The sequence below is a fragment of the Podarcis liolepis genome (assembly GCF_965112155.1).
Source record: "Podarcis liolepis genome assembly, chromosome: 17".
In the NCBI taxonomy this organism is placed as follows: domain Eukaryota; kingdom Metazoa; phylum Chordata; class Lepidosauria; order Squamata; family Lacertidae; genus Podarcis; species Podarcis liolepis.
In genome coordinates this window covers 28,773,024-28,792,746 of record NC_139571.1, presented here as the reverse complement: position 1 = coordinate 28,792,746, position 19,723 = coordinate 28,773,024, and the positions used below count along the sequence as shown (strand labels likewise).

General features: G+C 43.8%; 1 protein-coding gene across 7 annotated transcripts in view; it reads right to left on the bottom strand.

Moving 5' to 3' along the window:
* The window catches only part of KIAA1958, a 70,599-nt gene that overhangs the window by 20,759 nt on the left and 30,117 nt on the right, over positions 1 to 19,723 (bottom strand). For 2 of the 7 annotated variants that reach the window (XM_083481422.1, XM_083481421.1), the window contains one exon: positions 9,688 to 14,799. The exons of 4 other annotated variants lie outside the window; for them this stretch is intronic. In XM_083481422.1, coding sequence (XP_083337548.1) covers positions 13,754 to 14,799 — 1,046 coding nt within the window. In that variant the 3' untranslated portion in view covers positions 9,688 to 13,753. Of the gene's footprint in view, positions 1 to 9,687; positions 14,800 to 19,723 lie in introns of those variants that run through there. One more of the 7 variants, XM_083481427.1, reaches the window with a different exon arrangement.

Sequence of the window (19,723 nt, the reverse complement as noted above, 5' to 3'; positions counted from 1 at the left end):
CATTTTCCTTATTGCGAAAAATTTGATTCTTTGGGGAAACAGATTCGTTCCACAAGTGCTACCAATCGATTGTAAACACACAAACTTAGAATCGTAGAATTGTAGAGTTGAAAGGGGCCACAAGAGTCATCTATTCCATGGATAGGCAAACTAAGGCCCAGGGGCTGGATCCGGCCCAATCGCCTTCTGAATCCGGCCTGCGGACGGTCCGGGAATCAGCATGTTTTTACATGAGTAGAATGTGTTCTTTTATTTAAAATGCATATCTGGGTTATTTGTGGAGCCTGCCTGGTGTTTTTACATGAGTAGAGTATGTGCTTTTATTTAAAATGCATCTCTGGGTTATTTGTGGGGCATAGGAATTCATTCATATTTCCCCCCAAAATATAGTCTGGCCCCCCACAAGGTCTGAGGGACAGCGGACCAGCCCCCTGCTGAAAAAGTTTGCTGACCCCTGTTCTAGTCCAACCCCCTGCAACAAAAGTATCTCAACACGTGGGGGCCCCCCATCCAATTCTAAACCATATCAAACCCTGTTTTGTTTTGAATAAGTGCTAGCAGTTTTATTCCTGGTATGTGATTGAATCCCACCCAAAAATAGCTACAGTTTGGAGGTGCCCTTAAAGTCTTCCTCTGTTTACCAGTCCCAGTAATAAATAAATAAATAAAGCTGCATCACAGCAAGCGTAAGAATTTATCACAGGTTAAAATGCTTCCCCCCCCGAGTAGCTAAAGCACTGGCAGTGATTTGCATGGGGTCCAGATCTACAGTGGTTCATAGTACATGAAAAAAAGAGAAAGAGCGCTGTACTCAACAACAGGAACATAACTCAATTAAAAGCATAATAGAATTAGTGGTTGTTCATAAGGTTATATCAGGCCAAATACAGAAACTGACTTAATTAAAAAAATGAAATTCTGATCTGATTTCATGTGAAAATGCTGTAGAAACTTGCATTTGTTTTCTGTTTTCAAAGTATTCCTCCCAGTGTGCTGCAAAGCAGCTCCTATTAATGTTACTATCTGTAATTATAATATTAATATGCGCAATAATGATACAAACAGGGGAGAAAGAGACGGGGTGAGAAAACCATTAGTTCTTCTTTATTAAAACCCCACACGCCTTTCCAGGGAAAGCAGCCAAGTTTCATTTGTTCTTGGCAAGAATCATAAAGCAAAACAAGGGTTCCTTTCCAACTGCAGTGAGAATTTTGCTCTGGTCTGCATCACGAGAGTCACTCCCTTGATCATATCTGAAGAGGCAGCGTGCCAGAGCTTGAGCTACTTTGAGGTGAGTTAAAATGAAGTCATTTGAAGACAGGGAGGCTCTGAAACTTCCATAACAGCAGGAGAGGAAGTGGGTTAGTTTTAAAGACTGGAGTGTCATCATAGTTTATGGCTGATGTGTGTACCATCTCTATACCACTTAAGAACACCGAGTACACTTTCAGTGGCTGCTCTGTACTCAGATTATCAGATTTTTATTCCACCTTTCCCATAAAGAGCTTAGAGTAGCACATAAGGCCTCTATGTCTTTTACCTTCAGAAAAAAACAGACCTTGTGAGCCTGAGAGAAAATCATGGGATGGCTATTACCCAATAGGTTTTGCAGATGATGGGGGACTTGGACTTAGTTCTCCCTGGGGTCGGTCTAACACTAACCACAACACCACACTGGTTTTCACGTGAGGCATTTCATGCTCTTACAGCAAGGATGGAGAATCCATGGCTCTCCAGATGTTCTTGGACTCCAATTCCTATCAGTCCAATCCAAAGGTCAGGGATGATGGGAGATGTAGCGCAGCAATATCTGGAGTTTGTATTTCTTAATGCAGAAAGTTCTGATCGGATGTGTAGAGATCTTTCCTATTCTGATTAATACAGGAGGATTCAGGAAGCCACTGGAAGTTTTTCTCCTCTGTGTGAAATAAGGTTCTTGTTTCGGTTATTCCTTCTGAGAAGCTGAGTACAGCTGCTTTAAACTGGTTCTGTTATCTCTTCTGCAGGGTCATGCTGACTATAACAGGAGGCCAGAAGGAGCCTGAGTTTCATTCACTTTCTCTTTCTGTCTCTCTTTTGTTCTGGTCTGGTGTTCTGTACACAGTATGCTTAGTGTTAAGGTTTTGGACTTATTATAAGTTCTTGCAAGTTTGTTAAGTCTGCTGCAACTGGATTTCTATGGACTGTGCCAATCCTGAATGTATTGGATTTGTGACCATTATGCTTATTTGCCTTGAGCACCAGTAAAAACTCTATTGGATGAAATTGCCCCTGGTCTATTTTGGGGGAACTCTGCAACGTGTTTAAGTTCTTCCTCCACATGTATGACAAGGTTCCCCATCCCTGACACAAAAGCCCAAGCTATTTGATAGGTCAGAATAAGAGTAGGGTGGACAGAGAGTTGGAAAACCAAGCCTAATACTCAAACCATGGTGCTGCCCTGAGAAACTGGGAAACCATGAAGAAAAGAACCCAACAGCTGAGACCCTGATGGGTGCAGTTTTCTTGGTGACTAGGACATAGCCAACTTCGCAATAAGACCTGGATGTCACCGATGCTGGAGGAAGGGGCTAGAAGTAACAATGGAAGACTAGCCTGCAGGATCAGGCCAAAGGCCCATCTAGTCCAGATCCTATACTCACAGTGTCCAACCAGGACCTGAGTGTGATTGCAGTCTCCTCACTTGTGCTTCCCTGCAACTGGTATTTAGAGACACATAGCCTCAGATACTGGGCTTTGCCACTAAGTAGCTGCAAGGACCCCATTCCTGGGTTGGAGAATGAACACTCCAGGGGTAGTTCCAGAAGAAGAAGAAGAAGAAGAAGAAGAAGAAGAAGAAGAAGAGCGGAGGAGGAGGAGTTTGGATTTTATAGCCCGCCTTTCACTCCCCTTCAGGAGTCTCAAAGCGGCTAACAATCTCCTTTCCCTTCCTCCCCCACAACAAACACTCTGTGAGGTGAGTGGGGCTGAGAGACTTCAAAGAAGTGTGACTGGCCCAAGGTCACCCAGCAGCTGCATGTGGAGGAGCGGAGACGCGAACCCGGTTCCCCAGATTACGTGACTACTGCTCTTAACCACTACACCACACTGGCTCTCCAGGTGTGGCAGCCTTGGCTTAGCCCTGCACGCAGCCCATATTTACTGGTCCATGTCATGCGAAAGGTCACAAGGCAGTGCCCATCACATAGCTGTTTCATCACATACTAATGAACTTTGCACAAATTCCACCCTGCCCATATCACCAACATGTTAATCTGGTTGTGTGAGTGGCTTTTCTTTTTGAAAACAAAAACAAAACATTCGTTTTGATGTGTTTAGGTTTAGGATCATGGTGCTGAGAGTTTCTTTCTGAAAGCAATCCACTGAGATGGTCAATTAATTCTGTGTTAGCTACACATGCCATTAGCCGCAGTATTCTATCTGTGCCTAGGTAGGGTGGCATGCTAACTTAATGAACTGTTTTCTGCAAAGCCTGCTGCTTTCTTTAATCACAGGGAAAGAATTTGCCCGTGGTCTTGAAGCACGCTGTAGACACAACACAGGCAAAGGGAAAGACTCCTGTTGGAGCCTCTATATGATTTGTCTTTTTGCCTGTCTGCCTTGCCTTAGGCCTGCAGACTTGGATCTGTGATGTTATTGCATTTGCAGCCCTTCTTTCTTCCAGAGAACTCAAGAGTGGTGTTTTGTCCTCCCAGCCCAAAACATAGGCTGAGAGAGATGGACTATCCCTGGTTATCCAGTAAGGGTCATAGATGACCATGGATTTGAACCTGGGTTTTCCACGTGCAAAACTAGGCCTGTACAACCTGTAAACCTACTGTCACAATGGCCTGGGGGTCTGGGTAGCCAAAGGTCCTTAGCAGCTTTCTATTGTGCTTCTGCTGCACTTTAAAGTTAGGAAGCCATTAGCCTCGGAGGAGAGTTGTTGCTGTTATTGATTTGATGGCATCCTTGTCCTTACACCGTTCAGCCTCAGGACTAGGGAAGGAAGTCAGAAATAGCTGGTGTTAGCTGGCCTTTACCTCCAGTGGGACACTTAGCAGACTTAAGCAGGCAACATGACAGAGGCGTATACTGTTACGCACTGTGTGGAGAAAGTGGAGAGGGTGTTTCTCTCCCTCTCTCATAATAATAATAATAATAATAATAATAATAATAATAATAATAACTCGAGGACCAACTGAGGGGAGAGAGAGTTTCTGCTGATCATAAGACAATGCTTTTTCCACCTGCCTTGCCCCACCCTCAAGCCTTGGGAGTCTATGCGAGCCCAAATTATAGGGAAGAAGAGTGCAATACAAATTAGATAAAGAGCAGAGCCTTATGAGCATTACTGGCACACCAGAGCATTACTCTACTCACACATATTTTAAAATGATAAAATGCCACTCAACAGTTGTCAACACTGTACATCCAATGAAATTAACCTTTCAAAAAGTCATTTATGAAACTTTTTAATACAATCATGGGCAGTAAACAATGACATTAAATTTTTCCCCCCACTAAAACACCAGAATTGGCCATTGTAAAATACAAGCTCTCACTTTTAAAAAAAAAAATCAAATTAAAACACAACTACATTTTTCTTTTGAGAATCATATAATTGCCTGCATAAATGAGTAATCTACTTTTTTTTAAAAAAAAACTTTCACTTTTTCTGTGTATATAGCTCTTCCCTGTTCTCCTACTAAATTGCACACAATTTGCATCAGGATTTTAAGGGGTCACGGATATTTCTCAACCAATACAAGTTGAGGGAAGGGAGCTTGTTTGAATCCCCCGAGTGCCCCAAATTTCATTCACCATGCAGATGTCCCTGTTTGCTATCAGATTTAACAGCAGGTGCCTTTTCTTTTGTAACAAATTTAGCATTTAGAGAGCTGAGCGTCACATGGAACACTGTGGATTGGGAGCACAAAACATCACATTTGAAGTGGCTATACGTGTCTTTTTTTCACCATACGCATTGCGTGCACGCTGGAGCGCCGTAGCTGAATTGCCACTTCCGACCTTCAACGTGCCATGGTGAATCTTCAAAATGTGACAAATGATGGCATTCACATATGAATTTGACAGCCACTGAGAGTCATGTGGAATCTCACAAGTTGCTTTGTGGTCTTGATACATTGCATTATGGCTGGGGTTGAATAGTTCGTTGTAGCTGTCAGATTTCAGTAGCATCCCTGTGGTAAGCTGTAACATGCATTTCAGGTCTCAGGGCATACATATACCCAGCAAGAGGGCTCCAGCATCCTCTCAGAGCCTTGGCACCTTCTTCCCAAAGCCCGGAAAGTTTCTGCCTGGCTTAGGGAGGGAGGCATGATGCTCATGCTCATGACATCAAGATGTTGGAATGTGTCTCCTCCCCACCCTGCAATCTGGTGTCTCTGGCCCCAACTGTTCTCCTACAGAAAAATTCACTGCAGACCACTGATGTTTTAAGGTTTATCTTAGACTCTTTCCACCTTCCAGATTGCAAAAGGAGCTGAAAATAAACCCAGGAACAACTGGAAGCAAATTCACTTTTGCAGATTTGTGACCTGCTGAACTGAATGCCACTCAGCTTCAGAATTTCTCTAGCACATAGGAAGCTACCTTAGACAAAAGTCAAACTGTTTGGCCACCTGGCCCATTCTTACCGTATTTTTCACTCTATAGGACACACTTTTCCCCCTCCAAAAATTAAGGGGAAATGTGTGTGCGTCCTATGGCGTGAATGCAGGCTCCTTGGCTTCAGCGATAGCAATGTGAAACCTCCAAAGCGCAGAGGGAGAGCTCCCCCCGCGCTCCGGAGGTTTCGCGTTGCTTTCGCTGAAGCCCCCGGAGCACAGCGGGAACTCCTGCTGTGCTCTGGGGGCTTCAGGCAGCTATCCGCAAGTCTTCAGAGCGCAGCAGGAGTTCCCGCTGCACTCCGAAGGCTTGCAGATAGCTGCCTGAAGCCTGGAGAGTGAGAGGGGTAGATGCACACCGATCCCTCTTGTTCTCCAGGCTTCGCTTCACTGGAGAGGCGCTGCACAGTTTTCCCTCTCTGCGCAGCGCCCCTTCAGTGAAGCGGGAGGAGAAATGGAAGGGGCTCCATTTCTCCTGCCACTTCGCTGAAGGGGTCTGAGCAGGGGGGGGGGGGTATTTTTTTTCCTGTTCTCCCCCTCCTATGGTCCGGTGCATCCTATAGAGCGAAAAATATGGTATATAAAGGAAGGGCCATAGCTCAGAGGTAGAGCATCTGCTTTGCATTGAAAAGGTCCCAGGTTCAATCCTTGGCAACTGCAAGCAGGGACAGGAGACACCCTGGCCTTAAACCCTGGCAAGCTGCTGCCAGTCAGTGTAGACAATACTGAGCTAGAAGGAACCACTGGTCTGACTCCGTACTGGGCTGATTGCCTTGCTCTGTGGGCTCCTCTACAGAACCAGGACAAGTTGTGCAGCTCCCTGCCCAAATCAATCATCAGATAAGACAGAGTAAAGTCAAAGAAACAATTCATTATTTCAGAACTGAAATATCTTTTTTAAAAGTCTTCCCTAACCTGGTGCGGGACGCGGGTGGCACCGTGGGTTAAACCACAGAGCCTAGAGCTTGCCGATCAGAAGGTCGGCGGTTCAAATCCCCGCAACAGGGTGAGCTCCCGTTGCTCGGTCCCAGCTCCTGCCAACCTAGCAGTTTGAAAGCACGTCAAAGTGCAAGTAGATAAATAGGTACTGCTCCGGTGGGAAGGTAAATGGCGTTTCCGTGCGCCGCTCTGGTTGGCCAGAAGCAGCTTAGTCATGCTGGCCACATGACCTGGAAGCTGTACACCGGCTCCCTCGGCCAGTAAAGCGAGATGAGCGCCGCAACCCCAGAGTCGGTGACGACTGGACCTAATGGTCAGGGGTCCCTTTACCCTTTTTCAACCTGGTGCACCCCAGTCATTGGAGTCCCAAGTTCTGTCAACCCCAGCTTGCATTGCCAATTATCTAGGGTAGCAGGGAGCTGTAATCTAGGACACTCGGGGGGCACTTCCCTTCTTCTCAAGGTTCAAGTCCTCTTGAGATCCCTTTTATTTTATTTGAAGGGATAGACCAGTGGGCTTACACCACCAAGTCACCATGCAAGTATGCAGGTCTTCAGGACAGGGTACAACAATTGCTGTTTCTGCATCTCACAGAAGGTGCCGTTGTGTTACTTCTGCAAGGTTTTTTTGCACCACATTTTTTTTGCGCTGGTGCAGCAATGTGCGTTGCGGTCTCTGCTGCACCATAGTTCAGTTTGCACAGTAATGTTGCACAAAACAGTTGAGCAGCACAGAACTGGCTAGGAATGGGACATTTCAGGAACCTCCCCTGAATCTATCCTAAAGCCATTCTGACGATCAGAGTCAACCACCTCGCCTCTTATAATCAGATTGCAATTAGCATGGACCACGGTGAGACAAAGTGGACCTTCTGTGCTTTGCTATCATTGCGTTGTCACAGATACATATTTCCATTAAAAAGGTGGGGGGGAGGGGAAAGAAGAAAATTATTGAATTAAAATAGGCTTGTGCAATTTATCATATACTGGGTTGAATGCATCCCATCAGTCATGTATTGTGAGTTGCCACTTGTGTCTGATGGTAACTCCTCTACTAGCATGCCAAGGAAGCTGGAGGTGATAGTGCTGAAAGCCAAACATGCAGAGGATCTGATTGCCAGTCTACTTTTAATCTCTTTCCTTGGCAGCTGCTTTCCCCTAGTATTAAAAGGGATAGGAGCAGGGGAAATTAGCCTCAAGAGAGAGAGAAGCAAATATGTTCCTTACGTTCTGCATATTTGACTGCCATTTGACAGCGGAGAAGCCTTCAGAATTCTCAACAGGCAGAGCTGGTCTGCTCTCATGCAGCAAGTGCAATATGCCATCCATGCATTCGTTTTTAAAGTATTTGGGGTGGGTTTTATTGGGGGGGTGCTTTTACCTATTTCTAAACTGTTTTCTGCTGCTTTTACTGCACATCACCTTGAGAAGCTTGTGACCAGGAGCTTTTGCACTTCATAAAACTCCTGTTTTAGCAAGTAACTCCTAGTGATTCCTGCATGAGCTGGATAAGCTTTTGAATGGAACAAAATAATAATAATAAGAGTCATGCATAGTGTGAAGGTGGTGTTTGGCACGACTATTTTCCCTGCCTTATGTGTGTGTTTAATGGCAAGCAGCATACCAGGTCCATCTTGCCTGCACTATCTTTGTGGCTACACTTGGGCAGGAAATCCTGTTGTTCGTTCTTGGGGCTGCCACGCTGATTCATTTCCATTTTGTGTATATCCCCGACTTCCTGCTGAAATCCCATAACGTTTTATCCAACAAATGTTCTACTTTGGTTTCGTTCTGCTTTCGTTGTGCTATAGCCGCTTTAGACAGCAATAACGTGATAGCATTCAGGAAGTGTTGCAGAACTAACTAAAGTAGAACAAATCCATCACTAGTGTGCTATTGTTGTGTCAAGAACATGTTCCAGCAGACACCTGCAATAAAACACTGGTCCAGAGGGTCCTTCATTGCATTCTTCTAGCCTTTGCAATTAGCTTTAAAAAAAATAAATCAGAACGAGGTCATCATGAAAATAATTAAGTAATTTGCAAGTCTTTCATCTGAAGGTATTGCTCTCCGAATTATAGTTTCACTATTAATTTGTTATACAAATGATCATTCTATTCCAGGGATAAAAGGTAAAGGGACCCCTGGACAGTTACGTCCAGTCAAAGGCAACTATGGGATTGTGGCGCTCATCTCACTTTCAGGCTGAGGGAGCTGGTGTTTGTCTGCAGACGGCTTTTTGGGTCATGTGGCCAGCATGACTAAACCACTTCTGGCACAACGGAACACCGTGACAGAAACCAGAGCACATGGAAACACCTTTACCTTCCTGCCACAGTGGTACTTATTTATCTACTTGCACTGGCATGCTTTCGAACTGCTAGGTTCGCAGGAGTGGGGATAGAGCAACAGGAGCTCACCCCTGCTGCGGGGATTCGAACCGCCGACCTTCTGATAGGCAAGCCCAAGAGGCTCAGTGGTTTAGACCACAGCGCCACCTGCGTCCTTTACCTTACCTGTTCCAGGAATATAGGAAATGGCCTTATACCAAAACAGACCATTAGCCCATCTAGGTTGGTAGTGTCTATACCAGGCATCCCCAGACTCGGTCCTCCAGCTGTTTTGGAACTACAACTCCCATCATCCCTAGCTAACAGGACCAGTGGACATGGATGATGGGAATTGTAGTCCCAAAACAGCTGAAGGGCCAAGTTTGGGGGTGTCTGGTCTACACCAAAGATGGGAAACCTATGTTCCTTTGGACTACAACTCCCATAATCCCTGACCATTGGACATGCTGCCTGGGGCTGATGGGAATTGGAATCCAACATCTGGAAGGCCACATGTTCCCCATCCCTGGACCACACTAACTGGCAATGGCCCTGCAGCATCTCAGACAAGGAGACTCTCCTAGACCTGTCTGGAGCTGCCAGGGATTGAACTTGGTGCCTTCTGAATGCAAAGCAGGTGCACTACTGTGGAGATGTGGCTCTCCCTCCGTGAAGCTTAATAAATAATCAGATAAAGAATTCCACAAAATCATGTAACTAACCGGGATCCAGAGTTCCTCAGTTAGCAACTTCCTGTTTCACCAGCCAAGAATCCTTTGCCATCAAGCACCTAACATTTCCCCCCCCCCCCACTTTTATGTTATTTCATTTAGGGAAAAGACCTCAGCTGCTTATCTGGTTTCCATTTGCAAAACTGAGAGCTTGTTAGTGACCAACTCGCTTGGTGAGATGACATTCTTTAAATGATGTTGTAGACACTGTGCAGGATTACAGCACCTCCCATAAAATACACTGCAACACTGTGGGGGAAGGGTTTACGAAATTTTGTTAGGAACTATCTTGGTAAAGATAAAAGGTAGTCTTTCCCAGGGCCAAAGTTTCACTAAAACCTTAGACTGTGAATAGCTGAGAATTCTCCTTTATATCCTTAGCATCCCCTCTCACAGTTTCAATAGATTTTTTGGGTTCCATGGGAAGAAGAAATGACTGCTAAACCAGTTAAAGTCTGTCATCTAGATGCACTCTGGGAAGCCACGGTTTCCTCAACTGTATAACGAGAATCATAGTGACCCACCTAGGACATTTTAAAAGTGCTATTTAAATGATTTATAATAACAATATAAAGTTGGGCCCAAAATAACACATTAACTATTTGTTTGCCCTGGTCACAGACTGGATGCCTTAGAACAGCGCGACTTGAAAATTTGGCACGATTTATCAACCACAACATATTATATTTTCCTTCTACAGAAGGCACTAGTATGAGCTCCAGATTAAAAAATATATAAATAAAAAAGATACAAGTTGTAATGTCACACATAAAACTGTTAACTTGCACAGCCCTCACAGTAAACTGTACCATTTCCCCCCATTTAACTACAATAAATGGTTATAGCAGCAATGGTTAACAATCATACAAAGATCACAAATGCATTGATAAAACATGCATATTTAACAGGAACATCACTGAATTACACAATGCATAGAATTTTTTTTTATTTTTTGGCAAGACAGATATTTATTTATTTTTTTAGAAGCAAATTACTCCTCCCCTCCCCCTCCAAAACAACCTTGCTGCTAAAAAAGTTGCCTTCACTTGGAACAGGGAATTGGTTAGAAGAAAACAAGGACAACCAACTTCCATATTCTCAGCAGTCGAGGGAAGAGGGGAAGTATATTTTGCTGCACAAACTAATCTCTTCACAAATGGGCTCTGTACTAAAGTTCTGTACTAAAGTTGATGACATCTACCAATAAGAGTGCTACAAGTTAAGGGGCAATGTGCTCAAGCAAAGCTGGAGCATTATAAACTCCCAAAGAGAGATGTAGCAATGTATGGAATGGCTCCTGTAACATGAAAACATTTTAACTCTTATGAGTGGAAATATGGGCATAGACTATATAATAGCCTTGGTTAAAATCTGGTGGCCAAATGAAAATGTAGGCAGGGATATTGCACCTTAAGTACCGTATTTTTTGCTCTATAAGACTCACTTTTTCCCTCCTAAAAAGTAAGGGGAAATGTGTGTGCATCTTATGGAGCGAATGCAGGCTGCGCAGCTATCCCAGAAGCCAGAACAGCAAGAGGGATTGCTGCTTTCACTGCGCAGCGATCCCTCTTGCTGTTCTGGCTTCTGAGATTCAGAATATTTTTTTTCTTGTTTTCCTCCTCCAAAAACTAGGTGCGTCTTGTGGTCTGGTGCGTCTTATAGAGCGAAAAATTTGGTAGATTGTGATGCTGAAATCCCCTCTTCTACACAGCAATTAAAGGTGCAAAAGTCCTATCTGCTCTTTCATCTGCCCCATACATCAGGCACAGACAAAGGGCTTCCAGATCTGCTTTTAGGCCCCAGATGAATAATTGGTTATTCTTGAGTTAGAAAACATCAGATGCATAGGGGCCAACTTCTAGGGGCTGAGATCCCTTCTCCCTCCCCCCTATAAAATATTTGAGGGGCCTGTCCCCCCTCAAAGTTGATTGCCATTCAAATGGTGCATTGCCATTCAAATGGTGTGCATGTGCCATGTCTAATGATCAATTATGCATACCTGCCCCCCCAATATTTTATTCAAGTTGCAACCCCCCCCAATCATATGTTACTGTGTGAGATTTAATATACTATAAAAAAATCGCTCAACAGAAAATTGTTCTGTAATGAAACAATGCAAATTTCCTAAATATGTGATGGGAGAATCAAATCACCAGGAGGATTAAATATGGCATATAGATCAAAAGTACCCCGGCCCCCCGCTACAGATTTCCTAGTGCTGAGTTGTATATAATGGAATATGGGGCCAGATCAGCTTTCCTCAATCTGATGCCCTCTGTACACACTGGTAGTGTGGCAATCCGTAAGAACCACATACAGTCATACCTCAGAAGTTGAACGGAATCCATTCCAGAAGTCCATTCGACTTCCAAAATGCTTGGAAACCAAGGTGTGGCTTCCAATTGGCTTCAGGAAGCCAATCGGAACCCGTGTAACAAGCATTGGACATTTGGGTTCCAAAGAGCATTCACAAACCGGAACACTCGCTTCCGGGTTTGCGGCGTTCGGGAGCCAAAGCGTTCGAGTCGCAAGGCGTTCAACTTCCAAGGTATGACTGTATTGCAGAGGTAGCCAGTGTAATGGGAAGATGCTTCCAGACTACAACTCTGATCATCCTTGGTCATTGGCCATGCTGGCTGGCGATGATACAATCTGGGAGTCCCAACACCGTATGGAGGGCCCCACATTGGCTACCCTTGATATACTGTATGGCAGGGAAACCCTGCTGCTGGGGAACAACTGTGCTTGAGCCTTGAAAAATAAAACCCAGTTCTCTCGAGATCTAGCTAGGGCAAAGACTCCAAAAAGCATGTGTGTTTACTATGGAGCATCACACAACAAGTGTGCTTGGATCTTAGAGGGGCAGGGAGGTCTCTCTGTTTTCATGTTGATTCCCTAGAAAGTCCCCCCGCCCAATTAAAACAACAACAAAATGAGGTTTGCGACTGTACTCTCAGCTTTTCATGGTTTCTGGAAGACTGGGGGGCATTGTTTTTGCTGTTATTGCTGTATTTTATCAAGGAAATACAAATGCTGGCCACAATTTAAGCAACCTTATAATTCTGTTTTGCATTGTGGCTGCTTGGTGTAGCAGCTACAGCTGAATCTTTGAGAGTTTATATATATTTAAAAAATGACTTATCACAAAAGTGCTAAAACACTGGTTCTCAACTAGGGAAAGTTAAGATTGTTTGTTTGTGTAAAAGTCTGGTTTTTTGCCATGACACTTGTTTTTGCATATGGATAAATATTATACTTTTTCTTTAAGACCACTGTTATTTTTCAGTTTGTTGATCATTATCATGTCTTCTCCACCCCCCAAGCTGGCACAATAGAGACACAAGGAGCAAATGAAAAATAGAGGAAAATGCTCCAGTAAGCTGCATCCCATTTTCTTTGTTCCTTCTCTCCCCCTTAAATCAGGCTGGAAAAGAACCATATTTGCCGGCAAGAAAGAAAATAGAAAATTATCTCTCTTCCCTCCACACATAATACTGAATTCATGTTATATTAAAGCAAACTTTCAAAAGACATGAAGCATCATGGGGAATATACACTCATTATTATTATTATTATTTAAACCAAATATGTTTAGGTGCAAGTGATGCATTTTGGACATGATTTAATGACAACATCTTCTGCACAAGCTCAAAGGCAGTAAACAGGAGGTGCAGAAAAGCATTCTGGGGCACCACTATTGGGCACGGTGTCCCCAGTGCTCAGTTCCCACTTGTGAACCATGTTGTCTTCACAGAAGGTCTTCTCAAGATATGGCTGTGTTACAACTGACTTAAGTGCGTAGTGTTGCTTGCTTCTGCCTAAAGACTATGGCCTGCCTTGTATATGCCTGAAAACTATTTCCCCTTTTGAAAATCTACCATTATATTAGCACCCTATAAGTAGGTTTCGTTCCCGCCGCCATATCAGTACTATAAATACTATATAAGTTATACTAAACTATTTCTATTCACATCTTTGTAAAAAGAATATATATATATATATTTATATATTATTTGTTTTAATAAAGTGAATTAACACTGGGGAAAGGTGAATCAGGAGGGTAGCCGTGTAGAATCACAACTGAGGTGTGTCCCTGGGCACAGACCCACAGCTTCAAACACAACATGTTCTCATCTCGAGCCCTCTCAAGCCGTGTCTGAAGAAGAGTCATAAGATGCAGACACGATGAAGTTGCCAGAGCCAGAGTGGCTCGCCATGGACTGAGCAGCCTGCTGGCTTAAGTTGTTGCAAATCAGAACCAGCTGGTTGCTTTGAGCTTCGGAGAGTGTGCTGCAGCTCTGGTACACGCTGAAGTTGGTCTTCCTACCAGGGATGTTCCCCTTCTCACACATCGTCTTGACCATCTTGGCCAGCTTATTTTTACCTAGGGCTTGGCAATTGTACCAATGAAGTGCAGCTAAGTTAACAACCGGCTTGATGGACAAGTAGAATGGAGCGTCCTCATATCGCATTGCAGGGGGGCGCCTTTGGGCGTACTCCTTGTAGTCTTGCACGGGGCAGGTCTGCGGAGCATGTTGCGTTGCGTACACTCTGGAGTCCGTGCCTGTCCTCTTGGTTTTAGTGCTCCCATCACCGCTGTCTTGACCCATCCATTCCAAATATTCCAGCCCTGTCTCTGTCACCCGAAGCCTAATGTCCCCCCATTTGAGGGTGGAGCCATGGAAGCCGGTACAATGGCCAAACGCCTTGGTGTTGTTAAGCCAGACGAGGTTCAGCAGTCCCTCGGGGTTGTATCGGCTCAGTAGGCCTCTCTTGCGTAAGATAAGCTCATCTGCAAAGGTAAGCTTCATGGACTTGTGTGGCTTGTTTCCTTTCCCTTTGCACCTCAGCTCTATCTGCTTCTGCTTCAGGGCTTCTTGAGACCTCTTGAATTCCTTGTCCCTGGTAATGCTGTATCCGTATCGGTGCTCCTTGAGATACCTCTCCAGCCCACATTGGTAATTGGCCAAACTATTTGGCTCGTATTCCGAACCATCCTTCTGCCGGGCATCGACAAAGAACGATGCTAAGTAAGCATCCAGCTCTTTGCAAGGAATGATGTAGATCTCCCGGGTTTCCGAGGGATACTTAGAGATGAGAAACTCCCTGAAGTTTCGGAGGGCTGTCTGGGTACTGCGAATGGTTTTCTCATTTTGCTCTCTGCTCAGTTCTGCAGCTCTCTCATCTTGGTCTGGGAGAGGCAAAAGAAGAGATGGGAACGGAATGAGTTTAGGAGATAACGCTTTTTTCTCAAATTTAAATTTTCCTTTAAACAAAAGGGGGGAAATTAATGTTCACAAAGATCGCAAGGGTATTACGTATTACATACCTGCCATGTTTGGAAAGCCAACTTCAGTTTCACAAATGATGTTATTAAGGATATGAGAAACCAGCTAGTCACTGGCTCACATTTTTTGTGCAGGGAAATTTGTAATAGGCGCGGAATATGAGATTTGAGTTGGTCTGCATTTTGGAAGAAGCTAGAAAATAGAAAAACTCTCCACTGTTCTGTGCAGACGCCCAATTAAGAAAGGTAACCCCCATTCTCAAACCATTTCATTTGTGAAACCAGAGGTTGCGCTGGTTCCAACAACAACACAAAACTAAAGCCACATTTAGTACATCGAAAACACTTTTAATGAAATGCACTTTTCAGCGTGGTAAATCAGATGTCTCTTTCAGCATAATACATATTTGTGCAATACAGTATGTTGACGTAAACAGAGCAAAATGTTTTAATTGCAGTGCAGTTTGCTACAAGTGGCAAAAATATAGTGATACGTCTACAGCAGGGATGGGAAATCTTAAGCCCTCCAGATGCTACAGGGATCCAACTCCCAACATCCCTGACATTGACCATGCTGGTTGGAGCTGATGGGAGTCTAACTACATCTGGAAGCCCGCAGGTAGAGATGGGGGAGAAATCCAACTGAATTTACATTTAAAGGCAAGCCTACCTAATTCACACTTCCTCCCCAAAAATGCATGAACTAATACACAGCCATCCTTCAAAATCCACAATTTCCCAAATTTTGCAATGCAGTTCTCTAGCCAAATAATGTGTACAAAAATGTACAAGTGTGTATAGAAATGCATATATTGCTGGAAATAACTTATAAAATGCATCATATCAGGCAAAAGTGCATTGCAAAAATATGAATCTTAAGCAAAAGTGCATACAAAAAAATGCCTATTAGGAGAATGCACTAAAATGCTGGTGAATTTTCATGAGGACTATCTATCATCTATCTACTGTATCTATCTATCTATCTATCTATCTATCTATCTATCTATCTATCTATCTATCATCTATCTATCTATCTATCTATCTATCTATCTATCTATGTCAAACTGATGTGGAAATGTGGATAACTAGATTTAAGTGAGAATCTGAAAATTGACCAGAATAGGAGAAGACCCAATCTGAAACAGGCTGACGTCATGTGACTTCAACATCATCACCTCTCCATACCTTTAGAAAGGAATAGTTTTGTTTTGATTGATTTCAGTCTCTTAAAATGTGACCTGGGTCTCCAAATAATAAAGAAGTTCTATGTCAGGCTCTTCCGGTTTTGGTCTGAACCGTGGCAGAGGTTCAGGTTTAAGTCATGGCTAAGTCCAAGAACCACACCACACGTAACCAGTCTCGCAAGTGGCACAGAAACGGGCAATAAGAAACCCAGATCAAATAGATATGAATCTCTGAAGGGGGCTGAACCCAAGTTCCTGCAGAACATGCGTTTTGCAAAGGAAAACAACAAGAAAGGGCTGTAGAAAATGCAGACCAACAATGCTAAGAATGCCAATTGACCACCTTGCCTGCAGACGGCAAGAGGGACTGACTAGCAATTGTTTTCTTCTTTTCACTCAAGGCATTTTGTATAAATAAAATTGAGTGTAACATGTGGGGGGGGGGAGAGAGAAGTTCCATGTCCTATACCTCCCGGAAAATCAACTTCAGTGAAGCCAGGGGGCTGAAAAGTTTGGGTCTTTCTGATAAGATTTCTAGCACATCCCTCAATCATGAATCCTAGCCAAGTTAAAACCAGCAATAAGTAAAAACCATTATAAATTACACTTCCAGCTTATTTTCAAAAACATGTATCCCCTTCATTATTCATATTCGCTTAAACATACATTCATCTGTCAGCAACCTTGGCCCCAGATTAGGATCATAATTGGGATTTATAGAAGTAAATAATCCAAGCCAGCTCATATGTTTAATTCTCTTTTCATATAAATTGTTAACAGATTCCATTTCCTTTGATCATGATCTCTGTTCTTTAACATGCAAGCCATTGAGAGAATATGACTTTCGGTGTGTGTTTGTTACTGTATTATAACTGTATGATGATTACATTGTGAAAGGGGTTTTCACTGATACTTTAACTACTATTACTACAACTAAGACTGGGAACGCAGCACACAGGAAGGGGTGTTTAACCTTATTAGCATAGACACTTTCGTTGCCCCCCCCCCTTGCAAAAAAACAAAAGAAGCTACTAAGGGTGCCAACTTGAATAAAAAAAGGGAGGTAGATAAGCCCCACCCCACATAATTGATCACAAGAGGTGATGCACACACACCATTTAAGTAGCAATGCACATCAACTGGAGGGGGCCTCAAATATTTTATGGGGGAGGCGAAGGAACCTCAGCAGCCACTAGGAGCTACTACTACTACTACTACTACTACTAATAATAATAATAATAATTTTATTTATATCCCGCCCTCCCCAGCTGAAGCCGGGCTCAGAGCGGCTAACAACAATAAAAGTAACACAGTTTACATAAAATCACAATCAATTAATTGAACTGTATTCTAAAATCAATTCATTCTAAAATCAATTCAAAATCAAATTAATGGCAACCATTGGGCTAGAGTTCTGTGAGGATTACCAAAGGAGGGGGTCAGACTGTGCCAACAGAAGCTGCTGTTAGCCCTTGGTTGAAGATTCCATAATAAGGAGACAGTTTTGATTAGGACTGCATCATGGGGGAAAGGTTAAAAACCCCTCCCCTGAAACAACAGTGCATTGTTGAAGGAAAGAGTGCAGGCTATATGTACTAAATGTGCACCTGTCACATCAAAAGTGATGGTCCATTAGCTATTTCTCTGCTCTGTCTGATAAAGTCTCCAGTATGCTGGTCTAATCTCACACCAAAAGAACTTGGCCCAATAGAGGCTGCAAGAGGAGGGGGAGGAGGAAGAAGAAGAGGAGGAGGAAGCAGTGCTTTGGGGTCTCCAGTCGTATGGGATGCAGGAGATGAGGTGCATCCTCTCCCCACCCCCATCCAACTAAGAGATCAAGGAAGACCTATTTCAGCAATAACAAGAATCAAGAAACACCACTGGGTAGTGACTATGTGGCAACCATATACCTTCCTCCACCTCGCTCTGAGATATTCTTCATGTGCCAGTGAAGTGTGTGCACTGCAGGTCAACTCCCACAAAGGTGATGTTATGAAAGAAGAAAGACCATTCTGACTTGCTCTTCAAGTGCCCTGGTTTCCCCTGTGCGCGCGCAGCTGACTTCATGCTCATTGTGAAATGCTGACAGGCATACAATTTGCATGTCAGCTGTTTTGACACGACATCATATTTAATGTTGATCACTGTGACAAGGACTAAATGTTTTCTAAAATGAAATTAGCCCATGCAAATGAATTATGATCAAGGGCTGTGACTAAATGGCTTGAGGAGTTTTATTGTCCTATTTTCAATGCAAAAGAGACTCTCTGTATTATTATGTATACATGTCCTCCCTCTTTCTGCTGTATGATTCCGTATCTGTTTGAAATATATATAAAATAATGTTTTCCAGGTTTTGGCATGTCCTCCCTCTTTCTGCTGTATGATTCCGTATCTGTTTGAAATATATATAAAATAATGTTTTCCAGGTTTTGGTTTGGTTTTAGATGCGGTAAAGGAAACCTGTATTGTCTCCAGTGCTCAGCAAAGGCACTGATTTGAATAAAATATTGGGTGGTGCCCAGGTAAGCCCCACACCACATAATTAATCATATTATGTGGTGTACCCACACCATTTGAATGCAATGTCCATCAATTTTTGGGGGGACGGACCCTGACCCCCTCAAATATTTTATTGGGGGTGAAGGGACCTCAGCCCCTAGGAATTGGCTCCTATGCTCTCCACCCCTTCACCTGCAGCTGACTGCCTTATCCCATATCACTTGGGAAGGCAGGTGAACAAATGCCAGTGTACTGGAAGAAGCAGAGATCACTGGTGTCGAAGCAATGATTCTTCAACATCAACTTCATTGGACTGGTCATGTTGTTCGGATGCCTGATTACCGTCTTCCAAAGCAATACTCTGTTCCAAACTTAAGAATGGTAAGCGTTATGCCGGTGGGCAACAAAAGAGGTTTAAAGATGCTCTCGAGGCAAATCTTTTTTAAAAAATGTAGTTTAAACACCGGCAACTGGGAATCACTAGTCTGTGAGCGCTCCAATTGGAGAAGAGCCTTCACCAAAGGCGTTGTGAACTTTGAAGAAGCACAAACTCAGGACGAAAGGCGGAAACGAGCTAACAGGAAGGCACGTTTGGCAAACCCTCACTGTGATCAGTTCCTGCCCAGAAACCTATGTCCCCACTGTGGAAGGATGCGTGGATCCAGACCTGGCCTCCACAGTCACCTACAGGAAGACTGTTAAGACCATATTCATGGAAGGCTGTCTTATTCAGCTATGAGTGGTCACCAAAGAAGAAGAAGAGACCCAGTGGAGGCTCTTCCCCATTTCACCTAGGTAGCCTGAAAGTAGGTAGGCCTGAAACTAGGTAGCCTCCATTCCAGTTTAGGAAACCTGAGTAAACAGAGTGGAGGAGGTGGAGGAGCCATGGAGCCCATCAAAAGCCCCACCTAGAGTCTAGCTGGAACTAGGTCACACAAGGAGGGGGTGGGAGTAGTGATCTGTCAACGAAACAATGCAGGTGACATTGCCAATGCCTTTATTGAACAGTATCCCGGTTGGAGAAGATTGTGAACCAGAAAGATACACAGGGAGAGTTGCCAACCAGCTGCCCCAGCAGGATTTCCGTGCTCAACAGACAGCAGGTCCATTTTAGCACAAGCTCCATGCTAGGAACACCTTCA